At 47.7% G+C, this 17,125-nt stretch overlaps 7 protein-coding genes across 7 annotated transcripts; 5 read left to right on the plus strand and 2 right to left on the minus strand.

Moving 5' to 3' along the window:
• Positions 1–812: 812 nt before the first annotated feature.
• On the plus strand, positions 813–2,987 carry N7455_007074 (uncharacterized protein; the record flags this gene model as incomplete). Its single annotated transcript, XM_065605521.1, has 2 exons — positions 813–1,291; positions 1,397–2,987. The coding sequence occupies 2 exons, from the start codon at positions 813–815 to the stop codon at positions 2,985–2,987; spliced, it is 2,070 nt and encodes a 689-aa protein (XP_065461375.1).
• A 687-nt stretch (positions 2,988–3,674) lies between these two features.
• On the plus strand, positions 3,675–5,381 carry N7455_007075 (uncharacterized protein; the record flags this gene model as incomplete). Its single annotated transcript, XM_040961326.2, has 3 exons — positions 3,675–4,322; positions 4,376–4,936; positions 4,986–5,381. The coding sequence occupies 3 exons, from the start codon at positions 3,675–3,677 to the stop codon at positions 5,379–5,381; spliced, it is 1,605 nt and encodes a 534-aa protein (XP_040808217.2).
• A 996-nt stretch (positions 5,382–6,377) lies between these two features.
• Positions 6,378–8,325, plus strand: N7455_007076 (FAD-dependent oxidoreductase; the record flags this gene model as incomplete). Its single annotated transcript, XM_065605522.1, has 4 exons — positions 6,378–6,440; positions 6,496–6,884; positions 6,947–7,151; positions 7,207–8,325. 4 exons carry the CDS (start codon positions 6,378–6,380, stop codon positions 8,323–8,325), a joined length of 1,776 nt encoding a protein of 591 aa, XP_065461376.1.
• A 584-nt stretch (positions 8,326–8,909) lies between these two features.
• Positions 8,910–10,640, minus strand: N7455_007077 (C1 family peptidase). Its single transcript, XM_040961347.2, has 3 exons — positions 10,456–10,640; positions 10,302–10,393; positions 8,910–10,222 (listed from the first exon to the last, which is right to left on the minus strand). Exons 1-3 carry the CDS (start codon positions 10,559–10,561, stop codon positions 8,927–8,929), a joined length of 1,494 nt encoding a protein of 497 aa, XP_040808209.2. The 5' UTR covers positions 10,562–10,640; the 3' UTR covers positions 8,910–8,926.
• A 1,789-nt stretch (positions 10,641–12,429) lies between these two features.
• Positions 12,430–13,230, plus strand: N7455_007078 (uncharacterized protein; the record flags this gene model as incomplete). The annotated part of the gene is made up of 1 exon (XM_040961310.2): positions 12,430–13,230. The coding sequence occupies one exon, from the start codon at positions 12,430–12,432 to the stop codon at positions 13,228–13,230; it is 801 nt and encodes a 266-aa protein (XP_040808239.2).
• A 261-nt stretch (positions 13,231–13,491) lies between these two features.
• Positions 13,492–14,106, plus strand: N7455_007079 (uncharacterized protein; the record flags this gene model as incomplete). The annotated part of the gene is made up of 1 exon (XM_040961336.2): positions 13,492–14,106. One exon carries the CDS (start codon positions 13,492–13,494, stop codon positions 14,104–14,106), a length of 615 nt encoding a protein of 204 aa, XP_040808237.2.
• Positions 14,107–14,990: 884 nt separating this feature from the next.
• On the minus strand, positions 14,991–16,525 carry N7455_007080 (uncharacterized protein; the record flags this gene model as incomplete). The annotated part of the gene is made up of 3 exons (XM_065605523.1): positions 14,991–16,007; positions 16,079–16,188; positions 16,264–16,525. The coding sequence occupies 3 exons, from the start codon at positions 16,523–16,525 to the stop codon at positions 14,991–14,993; spliced, it is 1,389 nt and encodes a 462-aa protein (XP_065461377.1).
• Between the last annotated feature and the right edge of the window lie 600 nt (positions 16,526–17,125).

The raw sequence follows: 17,125 nt of genomic DNA on the forward strand, positions 1-17,125 counted from the left end.
TATCTAGATCCTAAATATATATTAAGTAGTAAAAGAAACTTTTTATAGTATCTTAACCTCTACTGGTCGGATTTTGTTTAAAATTAAAATATATACTTATAGTTATAGCTACTGTTATTATTAATACTAAATTTGAATTTTATATAACTAGTAAAAGGGTCAGAATAAAATATTGTATAGCGATTATAAGATGCCGGTCGAACCCCTTTTAATAGGCTTTAATGGGGGCCTTACGGGGCCGTTTATGGGCGTTGCGGAACACTATGTAGAATATTGGTATTCAGTGCATTCAGGTGAACGGGCTGAAGAATAGACGGCAGGGGCAATATCGACAAAGCAAAACAAAATAGGTGGTGAACAAAAAACATACAACAGTGAGGATTCGCTGGTGCCCAGGTGGTCACCTAGTCTCAACGCATGAATCACCAAGTCCGACCTTCAAATCGGCCTTCAGACCAGTTTGACTTGAGCTGAACGTCTTCGCACCTCTGTTTGACAAAGGGGAGGGGCGATGAAAAAGGATCTTACCGCCAATCGAGGTTTTTGGAATGAATTACTTCCTAATCAAGTAAGGTGTCAATGCTTTCCAAACAGGGTCTAGCGTACACGAGGTGGCTGTGGTGCCAAGATCCAGCTGAGTATCCCGAGGTCTCCTTAAGAGTTATCCCACCACTAAATACTTCACGTACCACTATTGAATCTTCTCTTTCTCTTATTAAGAAATGCAAAACCAAAAAGCCGAGCGAGGTCCAAGGGGAAGCTATGCCCGCACAATATGTCGCGGCTGTCGGTCAAGAAAGATTAAATGCGTCATGCAGAACCGGGGTGATCTCGGTCCGTTGGGTGTCCCGCAACCTCAAGAAAAGTCTTGTGAACGATGTCGCAATCTGAACCTGGAATGCATTGTTGAGCGTACTATTTTAGGACGCCCTGCAGCGAAGCGCCGTTGTGGCATGGCGGCTCAAGAGAATGATACCGTAATGTCGGCAGAATCCGACAGAGCTAACGGGCTTATCACTTCTTCGCTTTCCAGTGTGGATATCCAAGATCATCTATTCTCCGATGCAGCGGAGGTTGGTCCCGATTGGCAGAAGGAGTTGGGAACAAAATTAGCTCCGCGTCCGACCAAAGAAGAGCGTTTCAAATCGATGATAGAGCCCCATTTTTTTCTTTCATCAATCTTGTCCAAAGATCAAGCATTTGGGAGTGATATAGTTCAACTCCCTTCGCGTTGGGACGCATCTCTTACAGAGCTCGTTGATAATGACACTGCGGGGTCGCTTGAAAAGAGGTGAGTCCACATGATCCGACATCTCTCACCTTGCCTAATTAGCTAGTATAGTTTGACTTGGCATCACTTTTTTCATCCTTCAATGCCAAATTTGGTAGAACTTAGAAGCCGCTTACTCTCGAATGACTTTACATCGATCAATTCTGCAACCAAGCTGCTCTTCGCACTGCTCTGCTTGACTGGTCTAGACATTGACGACTCCTTAGCCAAAAGGTACCCCGCTTTGAAACCGAGTCTACGTCTTGCTGTGGCATTTGTCGGTCAAGAATTTATATTTTCGCCACCAACGCACCATGACACGGTCGTGGTTTGCCTTTTTTTAGCAGACTACAAACCCACAGCTTTGGCTACGACACAAAGAGTCTTCCATCGTGCCATTAAGTCTGAAATATTTGTTCATTTAGCTCAGAGAATGACAGAACGACTTGAAGAAAATTCGGCACAAGGAGGTACACTTCCATGTGAGTTGTATATTGTGGATGGTGCCCAATTCGATTTTGCCTTTAATCGAACGGTAGAGCGCTTACAGCTATTGCATCATGACACATTCCTGGATGGTTACCTTGCAAAATCACATCATTCTTTACGACAAGCTCTTGCGAAGATGACGCCACTTGTCGATGTGTACCAAAATGTTTTGAAACATCGGCAGTGCTCACCAAGAACTATCTTCCACATAAATTGGGCCACGTCAGTCTGCATTCTGTTGAATGCTGTGGCGAATTTGAAAGAAAGATGGAACAACCCCGGATTTCTGTTTGGGGAAATTGAAGAGGCTGAGAGGAGATGTGTTGACCAACTCAAAACAAGTGACATCTTATTGGAGAAATCATCGGGCATTTTTGATTCGCAAGAGATAGAGGCTGCTCACTCGATCTTAGAGCTAAGGTTCAATTCTATTATCGTTAGGATATGGGGCCTGGGGCTTTTGTATGCCTCAGTCCTCAAAGTAAGGTCTTTGGAAGGCGGACTGAAATGGGAACACGAGATTGAGAGCCATGAAGCAATTCAAATCAGTGATCAAGTCAGAGGAAGCAGAGAGGATATGGTCGCCGGCGCAGCAGAACCCTTTGCTATGGCATTGAGTCAGCTTGGAGCCAAGTTTCCTGAAAGGCTAAGAACACTTTTGGAGATGTTCATCAGATGCATGGATTTGAGGCTTGCCGGTACAAGCTTTCGTCCTCCACTTCAACATCTTGCTCTTGAGGTTCTCACACATTGCAAAAATGTTGTTGAAAACAATCTCGTGCACTTGAAGTGTTTTGGACGATTGAATTCCGAGTTTGAGAAACAGCTCGAGTTGTTTACCATATGCGCACAGCGATTTGATTCTATTGTTGCCGCACCGTGGACATCAACTGACGTGGCCTTTGCTAATGGCTGCGTCTATGCCGTGGGCAGTAAAATAATATCGGGCTTTTGTGAGGTGATGAAAACGGCGAAAGAAAACCTTTCGAGGCGAATTGTGAGACAGGAGTGTCAGAACGAAGAGGAGAGACAGGCGGGAGTGGGCCTTTCGCCTATGTACTCCGATATGAGTGAAGGCACTTTCTTTGCCTCGAATACGTCAACTGAAGCATGGAATATGTGGCCCTATCTTGGAGGATTTAACCCGCCTCCCAATCCACTGGAACTTTATGACTGGATTGAAGGCCTGAACACTGATGTTGATCCTGGGAGTATCTCATTTCTATAAAAAATTCATTTGCATAATCATTGAATTCTTGTTTCTATGTAGCACAGCATAGAATTCAAATTCCCGCTGTAGCATGATTGTGTTAACAAGAGAATTATGGGCACCGGATTCAAACATTTTTGGGTACAGATGAGTAAAGCAAGCTGATATCCATATCCACCGGGTGACTATCTGTAGGTCAATTCTGACTCTCCTCGGTGGAGAAGTAGTGCGCAACGAGTGCGCAACGAGCGCGCAACTGACAAATGTTTCCGTGGGGGCGTCGTCGATCCCACGATAAGAAAATGCGCATCGAGCGCAATTTTCTAAAGCGAAAATGCCACAACCCAAGTCTCATCCGACATACTCTCCTATTCCCATGTGGGCAGATCACAAATAGATTTTACGACTAATAGTTGGCTTATTATCCATATTGGGCATATGGAGTATGTTGTTTTTGGCAATGATAACGTAGGATCGTTTTAGCCCTACCTGCAAACCGCCGATCCATCCCAACCTCTGTGCTTAGACGGGCAAAAAATTGGTTATTTGGAGGTATTTTAAATTTAGTGAATTTTGGTAAGTGACGAATCAAAAAGTAAATGGGGACTTTGACAAGTAGATAAATTGGACATTCTGATGTCAGGACGGCTTCCTTTCCATTCTACCCTTCCCACCCTACTACATCTACAAGAAGGGCAAGTCAACATGGTTTTCCTTGTCAAAGCCCTTCGAACGGGTCTTGGCTTTGCCTCAGAAGCAATCCATGCAGCCAGAGATCGATCCTTGTCGAACGATCAACCTAAAGCGTTCCCTCCCCGCGATTCCTCTCTAGAAAACCTCGAGAACCCCGACTCTGCCAAGCAAGTTGCCACGGGCAGCACTTTTCCGCCGTGGTCATCTGACCATCCAGAGAATTACACTGTCCCTCAGGGGCAGACAGTCACGGCTGATGTCGGATCGGACTCTTGGTCACATTATGTGACTGATGCCAACCAGGACGAGTTGTCGTGGCAGCTTGATGATATGATCGAGTCGTTGAGACAGCCGAATTCCAGCGAAGACTTGTATGCGCTTCCATATGACGATACTCTGACCGATTCATACGATGAGACAGAGGACGAAGAGGAAAGAAAGGTCAAGCAGAGGGAAGCATTGGCTCGTGAGCTGGTTGAGATGGCGGGGCCCCCTCCCGAAAATCTACGACGACTTCCATGTCCTGTCATTATTCCTCAGCGCCGTCCTAGGAACAAAGACCGCGGATTCGTACGCGCATATGCCCCCATCCTCCGGGACTGCGGTATCGACCAAGAAGTCTTCTTACAATTCTTGGAATACCTGGATGTCGTTAATCATGTACGTACAAGCTACCATTTCCCCGAGCTTCCAAACACTCACACTTTATATAGGCCTCTGCTTGGATTGAAGTAATTTTCATCGCCGCTCAAATCACATCATCTCTCCCATTCCCGGCCGCTATGGCTGTAGGCATGGTTCTCTCTGTGGTTGCCGGCACTGCTCGCGAATTACAAAAGCGAACTCGTGCAAATACCTTTCTTGAGATGGTCAACCGTGATTTGTTCATGCCTCGCGGGCTATTTGTCATGGTGATTGCATTCAAACCAGATGATACTGCAAAACAGGGACCACTGGGCAAAGCCACCAGCTCGGTCAAGAAAAGCATCTTTAAAAAGGACAAAGTAGACCTAAATCAGGCAGCCATGAAATGGAGCAACCCTGATGTCAACAGGTCGAACTTTGGAAAGAAACTTGACAACATCCGAGTGGAGAGCGGCGAGACAACTTCGGAGCTAGAATTGCCGGAAACTGCGAGCCTAATCTACCCCCAGTTGGATCGGATTGCCGCAGGGGGATACACAGAAGAGCAATCACAAGGAATTTCCGAAAAGTTTAAAGGGGCCGGAGAGTGGGTCAATGACTATATGGATAGAAGGGCGATGGTGTTTTATGTGTGTTATTATCCCCAGTCTTGGTATAACATGCTAACGAGAAAAATAGGAAGCAAAACACCCTGGGTCGCCAATGGTAATACCTTCTGAGCAGCGAAAGCCAATGAAATCTCGCTTCAATGATCCAGATCATCCCGTGAACAGCGGGTCGATGATTTCTCTCGTCACCGGCGGTCTTGTTCCTCTGCCAGGTCCTGGCAAGTTACTTGCTAAGAGGAATGAAGTCTTAGGGATCAATCGTCTTTTTGGTAAATCGGCGGACTCGCAGGATGGCCGACTAGTCCCTAGCACAGGAAAACATCACCTCAAGAAAGTATTTTTGAAGGACGTGTTATACCTTGCGGTTGTCAACCTGCCTACCGAAGAAGAGGCCGAAAAGTCAAAGGCTCAATTTGAAAGCATGATGCAGCAGAACGAAACCACCGTTTCAAATGAAGAGCGTTAACGATACTTTTCAACGGGATTCCGCCTCAGAGATCAAATGTGACGGGTTTTAGCTCTACCTGCAGTGGGGTTTGAGTCGACATTGATATACCTACAACTTGCTTGAGATAATATAGCAACCTTTATCAACAAGACTGCCTTCAGGTCTTGGTACAGTTGTAGAAAGTCCCCCGGAGAACATCAAGACGTGGTTAAATCTCTCCACTTGCCTGAGCAAGGTAGCTACATCGAGGCCCCTAAGATAAGAAGAAACTCAACTATTCTCAAGGAGATCTAAATCCGTGAATAATGTCAGAGAATAAATCAGCCAGCGTAGAACGGAAGAGTGGTGCTAAATAAAGGAAAGTCTTGCTTTCACTATGTTTGTTTCAAAAGCAATTCATACAAGGGAGGGGTCTACAAGGGAGGTGTAACATTGCATGTATATTGTTTGCCTTGGTCCATTTGCTATGGTTATGTGATTTGTTGATTGGTGCAGGGCCTGTTATTTAATCTCTCCGATCTTGCTCATTTCTTTCTTTTTCCCTCTCCATCTTTAGTATTCTCGTTAAATGGACTAATACGTATTATTTGAACTTGCCTCACCATAGGAGGCAGGAAATCTACGATGAGCTGCTCTAGGGAAAATTATTGGAATGCCGAGGGACCCGTGATTTGAAATAATAGAGTTGGCCCCCATGATGCCCCATAATGCGGCTTCTATTGCGCGCTCGTTGCGCACTCCCACAGCCCCAGGCATTAAGCTTTTATGACATCATGTGTAAGAATCAAGTCAGCCCAAACCGCATCCGTACATGAAAACTCCACCTTCCGCTTTGCCTGCTCCACTGATTGTGCTAAGCTCGTGGCGTTAACTATCGTTGGCGGAGAGCGGAAAAATAATTGCGCATCTTACTATCGGCTCTGGTAGTAGCTGAACCATAAGGCATGGAAAAGGAAATTATATATAAGTCATGGATTCCATACTGTAGTTGATGGTTCAACACGCTCATCAATCATGTTCTTCAAGTGTCTTTTGCTCCTTGCTGGAGCGCAGTCCGCTTTTGCTACTTGTAAATGCGTATGTATTTACAACTTGAGTTATCACGTCTTGGAAACTGACAGGATCTAAATAGACCCCAACTGACGAATGTTGGCCTTCTTTTTCTAAATGGAATACTCTTAATGTATCCGTTGACGGTCAACTTATAGCTAATCAGCCCATTGCTCAACCATGTTATCCCGGTCCGGGCCAGGATGCAGAGCTATGTCAAGATATTAGCCAGGAATGGACGAGTTCAAAGTTCCAAGAGGCACAACCCGTCGGATATACTTATCCAGTTGCTGTGACCTGTCCTCCAATCAATGCCTCGATCGCCGCTTACCCTCTCTGCCAACTGGGTGCCGTTCCAGTATACACTATCAATGCAACCAAAGCAAGCGATGTCTCAACAGGCATAAAATTCGCCAAAGAAAACAATGTACGGCTTGTAATTAAAAATACCGGTCACGACATCGTCCAAAGGTACGAAAATTTGGTTCCTGTCGATTTGGAGGGTGCATCATGTGCTAACGTTCTATTGCCAGGTCTCAAGGATATGGTAGTTTGATGATTTGGATCAAATACATCCAGGACGGGCTATCTTACCAAAGCCGTTATACTCCGTCGAATCATTCTTGTCCCTCAAATTGGACTGGAGGTGCCATCACTGTCGGTGGTGGATATATTTGGGGAGACGTGTATGACTTTGCAGCCAAGCACAACTCTATCGCTGTTGGAGGTGATGATAGCGTAAGAATCCATCTATATTAAGCCCTGGCTAGCAGACAGGCTAACAATAACACAGACTGTTGGGGTTATTGGAGGATATATTCAGGGCGCCGGTCATGGCCCGACTAGCCACGCCTTTGGATTGGCGACCGATCAAGTCCTCGAATACACAGTCGTCTTGGCATCAGGAAATGTTGTAAAGGCAAACCCATGCCAATATCCTGACTTATTCACTGCCCTGCGTGGAGGAGGTGGTGGTACTTACGGTGTTGTCGTATCCGCTACAATCAAAGCACACCCTACGCGCCCAGTTCTCGCGCATACTTTACTCATGACTCCAACTAAGGGCAATTTGAGCGATCTTGTGAATGCCACAGGCAACGCATTGTCGAAATATTCTATTCTTTCGGACCGAGGGTTCGGAGGTATCGCGGAGTTGCTCAATATGAACGGGGAGATTCTCTACACGCACACCTTCATCATGTTCCTTGACAACAACTCTTCTAGCACCATTGAGAGCACTAAGAAGTTTGTGAACCAGCACCTCGTGGGCGATCTGCTTCCGTACAATGAGACAACCCTTTACGTCTCCTCTTCCTTCAGTCATTACCCGACGTTCCAAGGATACTTCGGCTCCAAAAGTCACGCAGCCCAGGCTGGAGATAACCTCCTCATGATCTCTCGATTCTTCGACAAGAAGTCACTTGTCTCCCAGCAGGAAAGCTTATCGAGTATGCTTTCGACTTTGTTTATCGAGAGAGGCCCAGGGGCCCGTCCCTCTGGATCTGGACTTTCGCTGTCTCTCGATGGTGGTGGACAAGTCCTTCACCATGAACCCTTCACATCCGTCAACCCAGCATGGCGCAAGACCTATGCTCTCTTGACGCATGTCGATCTCTATCCTCTCAATGCAGGCTCCCAAGGAGTTCAGGAAGTCAAGAACAAGGCTACCTACAAAAAGCTAAAGGCAATGGAGGATCTGACCCCCGGCATGGGAACGTATCTGAATGAAGCTGATGGATTTGATCCCCAATGGAAGGAGAATTGGTTTGGAGAGAACTACAATTGGCTCAAGTCTGTAAAGCACAAGTATGACCCTGAAGGCGTGTTTTGGTGCTGGCGATGTGTTGGAAATGAGGGATGGGAAGAAGTGAAGGGTGGTGCGACCTACGGACCCCTGTGTACCGCTGACTAGAAATCCCGAAGAGGTCAGTAATTTGACTGACTCGTACCTGCCAAGCAAACGCCTCCATAGATGGGAAATCGATATATTGCAAAGTGAAAAGAGATATTCGGAAGAGATTGCTGTTCAGAAGATTCAAGCAGTCCAAGCAAGGGTTGGATAATAGTGCTAAAGGAGCTAGTCTTAAGGTTTAAGCGAGGCAAGCCGGCCTACACTCAATCACAGAAGCTCTAGAGGTTTTCAAACGATAAGCAAGCAATAGCATAGAGTAGAGGGCATAGTCCCGACACACCAGAAAGTAAAGGCCCTTAGCCACTCGTTTATTTCCCTAACAATACCCCAAGCTCGCTATTCAATACTTGGTAACCATGTTACCTATGTAATGCCGTAAGCTAACGGTCGAACCACCCGAAGACCTGCCGGTCGAAGGTGCGAAAGGGGCAATATTAATGTTATTATCAAACTATCAGCTAGTGGTACGGTGTGCTCAGCCTTCGAGCGGCAGGACACGGCGGACAAATGCTGATACATATCTTGGTGATTTTAGGGTCGGATTCGACCAGATGACTTGCTCTATTGATGATTGCATTTGACTTGAAATGTGTTATCGCCCTCAGGCAAGCACCCCCATAGGATCCCACCGAGGCAAAACCTTCGGACTTTGCTCCAGGATAGCTTGTACTTCGGCCGAGACGAAGTTGAAGTCAACAACGGCCTGGAAGGTATACTCATCCATCCATCGATCGGTCATAACAAACCACCCATCCTTCCCAACCTCCTCGCCCCAAGAATTCTCCACGCGCCATCGAACTGGCCGGTCGCCCTCTAGATGCACACCCGTGATGACCATGGCGTGGGTCATCGAGGAGGCCCCAATAGCAACCCGCTGGGCCTTGCTCATACTCAACTTTATATTGAATCCGAGCGCGAGATCGGTGAGGTCGGTGTCCAAGACTCCACGGTCGCGATCGTAGAACTTGCCCACGTCGCAGCCAAAAAAGACTGGATATCCAGCTCTGAGCATCGCGATGATTGCATTCTTGAGCGTATGTATTTCTACATTAACATACGTGATAGGTCTTCCTTCTACCACGTTCCCGAGTCTCTCAATGGTCAGCAGCCGGTTGAATTTGTGTCGCGGATCGTTAACCAGACTAAACAACCGCCCTGTGCTGACAGTTGGATGGCCTCGAGAGATCGATCGAGGCCGGAAGGCTTGCTGAGCGAATTCCAAGGGGGTCAATTGCACATCACGAGCTGTTCCATTAGCGTCTGAGAATTGCCAGACAAACTTTTTGTCCGGGCTCGGCGGGGGTCCCAAAAGGAGAGTAACCAGCGAGTGGATTTCCTGCAGAAATTGCTCCTTCGCACCGGCTAGTGAGCGTGGGTCTTTAGCTGCCAATTCACGAAGGACGAAGGCCTGGTCTCGCAGTTTGGTGGTAAGGAGCCAGTTCATCTTCGCACTATTCTGCGCGTGATAGGCATCCGGATAGAGCGTGTGCGGAACCAATCCGTATTTCTGCACCAGGTTGACTACCATATCCCATTGGCCACCATCAGAGACCGGATCTTGGCATAGTTTCTGTACCAATCGGCTAGAGAGATCCTCATGGGCGGTAGCGATGATCTGCTCGAAGAACCAATTCGCTTTCTCGATCTTGTCCCAATAGAAAAGATACGCCTGACTGAGCTCGAAGTCTTTCAGTTGGTAGGCTTTGATCAGCGGCAGTCGGAAGATATTGGTCGCGGCGAAGATCCAGCAGCGTCCGGAAGACCGCTGGTTCGTGATGGGTGTGCCTTCCACCGGTACAGTCAGGTTAAAGATGTGCTGGTCGAGTTTAAGGGCGTTGTGATTGATGAGGATGTCTGCAAAAGAGTGGTCTGCGAAACTTGAGATCGCCAGGCGGTTCTATCTCGCTTGCCCGGTGTGGGCTGTCGTTAGTAAATAGAGTCTATTCGTGCTGATAATAGTGTGACGTGGTTCACACCTTTGGATTGCTTAGCAGAGTCTGGTTCCAATCATTTACGCGAGGAAGTGTCAGAGATATGACTCGTTCCTGGGTCCGGTAAGGCGGTAGGGCTGTGATCCCGTCAGCTACAGATATCAGGGAGAAAAGGAGAACCCGTTATCCTTTGGCATACATGATTCCCATGATGCTTGCTCAGTCATGTCAGTCCTCGCTGGCTCTCTTTCAGCCGAAGAAGCCTTCTCGTTGAGTGGTACGGGCTTAGAAGCGGCTGAGCCCATTCTGACCAAAAGAATATATTTATATAAAATGTGAAGAACGGGGCAAAATGGCAAAGTATCCACAAATTCTATATAAATATTGTTGAAAGAAGAGATGGTAAAGGGAAATCGAAGTGCGCAGGCATCTCCCAAGGTTGTTTTATCGCGCGCGGGGTACCCAAAGATTGCGTGCCCGCTGACTGCGAATCAGGTTAGCCTTGACAGCCCTGTCCAATCGCCAATAGAGCTATCCTCTTGATAGCTACAAAGTAGAGTTAAAGACCAGTTGGTAAGTCTCATTCATCCAGTTCGCAGCTACAGCTATTGAGGCCGATAGTTCCGTGAAATTAACCAGAGCTACGCAGAGTGTTTTGGCATCCTGAACGTCCCAAGGTGTTTTTCGAGCAGCACGTGCTAACTATGTTGAAATCCATCGGTGTGTGATGAACAATCTACTGTGTAGCCTGTTGGGCACGACACAAAAGGTCGAGATTTACGAACGGATAGTAATCTGGCTCTGCATGCTGTCGACATTAAATGGGTGAAAGGGGGGCCTTCGAAAGAGCCAACACTTTCAGATTCACCATGTTGATCGAGAAAACATCCACATTCCTTTCAGCAAAGGAAAATAGTTCGATGCATGAGCAGTTCTAGGCGGGCTATCATCTCTCATGAGAGTCTCATCGTCCGGACCCATACTGCACCGTGTTCAATTGTACTAAACCAGAGCAACCGGTAGACAATCAGAATTAGAAAGTTTTCCAAGCATAACCTGAAACTAAATCATATAGAGGAATGTTTCCTCTTGTCCTTCTTCGGCCAGCCATAAAGGCCCCGCTATGACCTATATGGAAGTAGAAGGAGATCGCCGCACTGAGGGCGTCTTTCTGACTACATACGATACTGTATTACTGCACAAAGGGGGGTACTGACTACATGTGTAGTAACAGAACCCCATTGCATACTGTCACTTAAATAGACTGGGTTGACAGCAAGCCCTAGGAGAAAAAGCATCCACCTACTTGCTTGGATAAATCCACTAGAGTGGGGGCGGCACACTTGAAGCCCCGTAGTCAGAAGTGCCCAGGTAACAGCGTAGGTGGGGTCCTTGGAATCTATAAATACCCTATATTTCTACCATATATTCAATCATGATATTCGACACCTATCAATGACCTATATGGTTTTTGTCCACTTCTACTATGGAACATTTTAGTAAATTTCCAGTATATAAAAGGAATGCCTACGAAGAAAGGAGGCCACCCATTGAAACAACCGCGAAACCCGTAGATACCACCTTGGGACATCGGAGACTTATCCATGGATAGATCTAACCTCAGAGTTTCATTGGCTAATGCGATCACAGAACTCCCTGAGCCCCACTTTGGTTAAGGTTCCTTCCCGCGGGAGTCTAGTATACATCCATGGATAGCTCGCTACCTACCTAGGTAGGTAGGTATCGTGCCTGGGACTAGGTAGGAATCGGCACTATTAGCAGGTCACCCGATCTTTAATAAGTTAACTTTCCTGCCTAATCTTACAAGGCTACCAGAATGTCTCCGATAATGTCTCCGACCTACCCACGTATATGCACGTGTAGGGATCGCTATAGGGATCGGTGACCGGTCCCTGTCATTTTCACCGCAGGAGCTACACTGTTTCTTTATCTAGCTGTCTTTCTCTTGTTCCATCATGTAGTCTTTTTTCTTCTTTTCCTTCCTAACATCCTGCTGTCCATTTTCGGTCTATCCGGCTCTGCAACAACATCAACAATCCCATCCTGCGGCACTTTGGATCCGGTCCATTTATGCGTCTCGAGCAGCATCTTGCGCACAACCTGTGGACACAATTTTAGACGAGGCAGCGAATCGATTCCTTCCCTCTTAATCATGTCAGAACAGCCCCAATCCGAGATTCAATCAGAGAAGCAAACCTCAAATGGGGAAAGCCAGTCGCCGCCTTCCCCTCCGACCAACGATGTCAAACCCACCTCGGTAGCGGGGCTCGGATGGAAGATCTGGGTGCTCGTTGTCACGTTGTGTATGAGCGGATTTGCCGTGACAATGGAGGGCAGCATCGTGGTAACCGCTCTCCCAACCATCGCGCGGGATTTGCACACCACCGACTATGTTTGGGTAGTTAATTGCTACACCTTAGCCTCCGCCATTTTCCAACCCTTGGTGGGCTGGCTGGCTGTGGCTTTTGGCCGCAAGCCTCTTATGCTGGGAAGTATCGTGGTACTCGCTGTCGGCAGTGCCATGGCTGGCGCCGCAAATTCCCTCGGACTCATTCTCGCTGGACGACTCATCCAGGGCATTGGGGGCGGGGCTATCCCGTTAATCGCAGAGCTCATAATAAGCGATCAGTTGCCGCTAGAGCAGAGACCCCAGATTCTAGGAATGGTGATGGCCACATCCTGTCTGGGATTGGTGTTTGGCCCTATCATCGGCGGAGTGATCGTTGATCATAGCACCTGGCGATGGATCTTTTTTCTCAATCTCGCTCTCGCCGGCGCCTCTCTTGTGTGTCTTTTCCCCGTTCTGGCTCGTCGTACCACCAAACAGAGAAGTGCCGCTACATCGCTGCGAGTCACCGCCAGACGGTTTGACTGGGTGGGCAACATGCTGCTTCCAGCCTCTAGAGTCGCTATTCTCCTCCCGTTAACTATGGGGGGCAAGATGTATCCCTGAAATTCGGTACGGGTCATCGCTCCGCTGGTCCTTGGATTCTGTGGTCTAGTAGGATTTGGAGTCTATGAACATTTCTGCCCCTACCCGTTGATCCCATTACGACTGCTTCAAAATCGCCCTGCCGTCTCTCTGCAGATCCAGAGTTTCATTCAGAGCATGCTTATTATGTGGATCAATTACTTTTTGACTATATATTTCCAAGCGGTATTGGGGGTGTCTCCACAGCAGGCCGGATTCGACCTTACGCCGACAATTGTGGCTATGGTTGTCTTCTCTATCGTGGGCGGGGTGGCTATATCTAAGCTCCCCCGCTCATGGGCTGTCCTGAATAGCCTGCTCGCCTTTGCGATGATCTCGATTGGTCTGGGATGCTTCACTATTCTCACAGACTCCTCCTTGATCGCCGTGCACGTCGTGCTGCAGATAATCGTGGCCGGAGGTAACGGGCTGCTCCTGGCTACTCTACTCCCCAATGTCCAGGGTCAGTTTAACCCGGAAGACATGATGGCCGTTACAGCCCTCTTCAATTTCCTGCGCAGTTTTGCTCTAGTATGGGGCATGACCATTCCGTCCATTATCTTCGACCAGAGCGTGAATCGTAATCTGGGCCGGGTGCCACAGGAGCTGCGCCCCTTGTTGGAAGGGGGAGGTGCCTACATTCGAGCCAGCAATGAATTCATGCAGTCCTTCCATGGAACAACCAAGGAACAGATTTTGGGCCTGTATGAACTGGCTCTTCGCGACACATGGTGGGGAGCGATGGCCTTTGCCCTGCTGGGATTCGTGCTGGTAGCCCTGCAGAGGCCGGGGAAACCTAGTACTCCGTCTTTAGAAGATACTCAACAAAGTGAAGGCGAAAGGGAAAAGGTTGGGTGATAGAACGTTCGGATGCACTGGGACACCTTTCCCTTATAGCTCTATCGCTTAGCCTGCCACATACTCGGAGCAAGCCGGTATACATTCCACTCTCTAATCGAGATAGATCTAGAAGTTTATAGCACATGTTCCCCACTCTCTGTACCACAATACAATATCTTCTTTTCTTTCCAAATTCACATCTTGCCGATCGGTTTAACATCCACCGCGAATAGACCGGACGCACCGCCGCCAAGAAAAGCGCTCTCTTCACATAGGTAAGTTATCAAACTGCAGGAATAGGGTAGGAAACGCATTTATTTAGAAATCTACAAATTACAGAGGTTCTCTAGAAAGTGGTGGTACTCCCGTATAAATCCCAAATATGTATCTAATATTATAATATCAACATTAACACTTTCCGGGATATCTCGCCCTATCTCACCCAAAGTTAAAAACATATACTAGTATAGCTACTGTGAATCTACATTTTAAATTTGAACTTTATATGACCAGTAGAAAGTCATAATACAGCGATAACAGAGGCCGATTTGTCAGCGCCGAGATAGGCCCGCTTTAATGTTTATACGCCTCTTTGGAACAGTCAACTGCTTCTAAACCGAATAGGTCTCCAGATGCAAGCGGAAATTAAGATATAACTGGCATACATTGACCCAGCCTTCAGCTAAATAGAATCTTCGATTTATGTAACCACATAAAATAGAGAAATGAAAGATAACAAGAATATCCCAAACAGAATGCCGTTGCACCGATAGAACCATATTGTTGATCGGGAGCAGGCTTGACAACATGATAGTGACTATCGCGTAACTGAATAGAAAAAAAACCCAAACTCACAGCAACTAGGCAGTTATGAGGACGCGACTAGAGAGAACTAGTCTCAGTTAAGTGCTCGCAACCAGCACCTCAGGTTCACCATTAGAGATAGAGACGCAGACTTTGCCGCCTTCATCGGCGGTGACTGTCCCCTCTCCAAGGGTACTCTTCCATGTCCCACCAGGCTTTTTAGAGTCGAAGCAGTGCTCAGCCTCGGACCCAGACCCACCGTTGGACGTAAGGACAATGAGGTCTCCACCCGCCCTGCTCCACGCGTATGCCGACTCCGCGACGTACAAATGGACATGGTCGTTGTCAGCCAGGCCACCAGCAGCCTTTCTCGCCGCAGATAGCAAGGAAATGGTCTTGTACAAGTCTGCGTCGGTGCTGAATTTGCTGCGCCACAGGTCCTCGCGGTTTGCGGGGTCGTTACCGCCCGCGTATCCCTGTTCCGTGCCGTAGTAGACAATGGGGATGCCCCGGGCCAGAATCACGTAGGCGAGTGCGTTTGCCAAAAGTGACTTGTCGTTCTTTACGCTCAGCCAACGCGCATTGTCGTGATTGTCTATGAACGTGCCCAGGGCACTAGGATCAGGGAAAGCGGTATCGATTTTATCGTGCATGTCAACTATGTCCTGAGAAGAACCCTTTTGCTGGTAAAAGTTGTTCACGGGATAGTAAACTGCGTAGTTGAGCAGACCGTCCATATCCTTTGCGTATCCGGCAAGGTAATCTGGGTCGCCGTCCCATACTTCGCCGATGGTGTAAACCCCGGCAGCGGAGGAGAAGGCCGACCAGAAGTCCTTTTCGACGTGCTTGACGGTATCGATGCGTAAGCCGTCGAATCCGTATTCCGTAACGAGCCATTTGACCCATTTCTGGAAGAGCTCCCGGATCTCGGCACTCTCTGTGTTCACATCAGGTAGGTCGTCTGCGATACGACAGTTTTCAACACTATCCTGGCTTGAGTAGTCGATTGTGCAGGCGGAATGGTAGGAGCTATCCTGGTTCAATGGCTCCGGCTTGTTATCGCTGATGGGGCCTCCCATGTGGTTGGCAACTACGTCTGCCATGACATAGATTCCCTATTTTCGAAGCTGGTTAGTACCTTATAACTTGGACCGTAGGAACTCTATGGATTATGGATTATACTTGCCTTCTCATGAGCAGAATCAACTAGGCTCTTGAGATCATCAGCAGTGCCGTAGTTCTCGTTGATGCTATAGAGATCCTGCGCCCAATATCCATGATATCCACCCGGCGCATCTGCAGAAATGGTAACACGATCAGATAAGTTGCGTCACCGAGAACAGAACAACATGAGGAACTATTCAAACTCACTGGCAATAACAGGGGTGATCCAGATTGCATCAAAGCCCATCCCCTTAATATAGTCAAGCTTAGACTCCAAGCCTTGGAAAGTTCCACCACAGTAGTTTCCAAGGTTTCCACAGGCATCTCCGCCTGTATCATCGCTTCCACGGGCAATGCGATCAGTTAGGGCAAAATAAATATTGCGGGACTTCCATGCTTTCACATCCGCTGCTGATACAGTGCATATCAGAGGGAGCAGAAAAGCTGTCAGGGTGTGGGACAATTTCATGATTCAGGAAAAAGGAGTGTCTCAAATTGTTGAACACTATACTAGAGTATCCATTACAGAAGAAGCCCGCCTTATTTTATATCTGGATCTCCCAAGACGTTCACTCTACGCAGCCGGGTTATAAGACCTGACCATTTCTTGCCATGGCCCTTGGCACGGGTTGCCAATCCTTTGCAGATGTCATTTCCCTTTATTATATTGCATTCATGCTGAAGATCTCTCCTCATACAGTTAGCCCCCCGATAATTGGCCGACGGTCCCACTAGAGAAAAGCCGCGAAGTGCTCAGACCCTTGGTCCCTGAAACTCCGGAGCGGGGGATCTGCGCACAATTTGCAGTTAAAATGGTTAGTCAAATGTCAATCATACTCCAAAGACAGCAATAAGTGATGAGAATGGTCCAATGTCGGCCCGAAACGCTGTGATGAAACTTCGAGGTGTTTCCTTTGGCCAGATTATCACCATAGTCACCTAACCGTCCGGTTTTGGACGACAACTGAATATTCAGGCGAAGAATATCCGTGGGTGAATATCCGCCCCGAATGGCGCGGCGAGCCGCCCATGCCCAAACCGTGAGCGCTAGGTGACCACAGTCATACAC

The sequence above is a fragment of the Penicillium solitum genome, assembly GCF_028829755.1.
Source record: "Penicillium solitum strain IBT 25940 chromosome Unknown utg000004l_segment0_segment0, whole genome shotgun sequence".
Lineage (NCBI taxonomy): Eukaryota > Fungi > Ascomycota > Eurotiomycetes > Eurotiales > Aspergillaceae > Penicillium > Penicillium solitum.

Bases quoted from the DNA above. Each gene is read 5' to 3' on its own strand.
- N7455_007077 (XM_040961347.2), bottom strand. From the start codon at position 10,561: ATGGGCTCAGCCGCTTCTAAGCCCGTACCACTCAACGAGAAGGCTTCT. The intron at 10,394-10,455 runs GTATGCCAAAGG...ACGGGATCACAG, and splicing joins GCAAGCATCATGGGAATCAT to CCCTACCGCCTTACCGGACC. The intron at 10,223-10,301 runs GTGTGAACCACG...CAAGCGAGATAG, and splicing joins CTCTGCTAAGCAATCCAAAG to AACCGCCTGGCGATCTCAAG.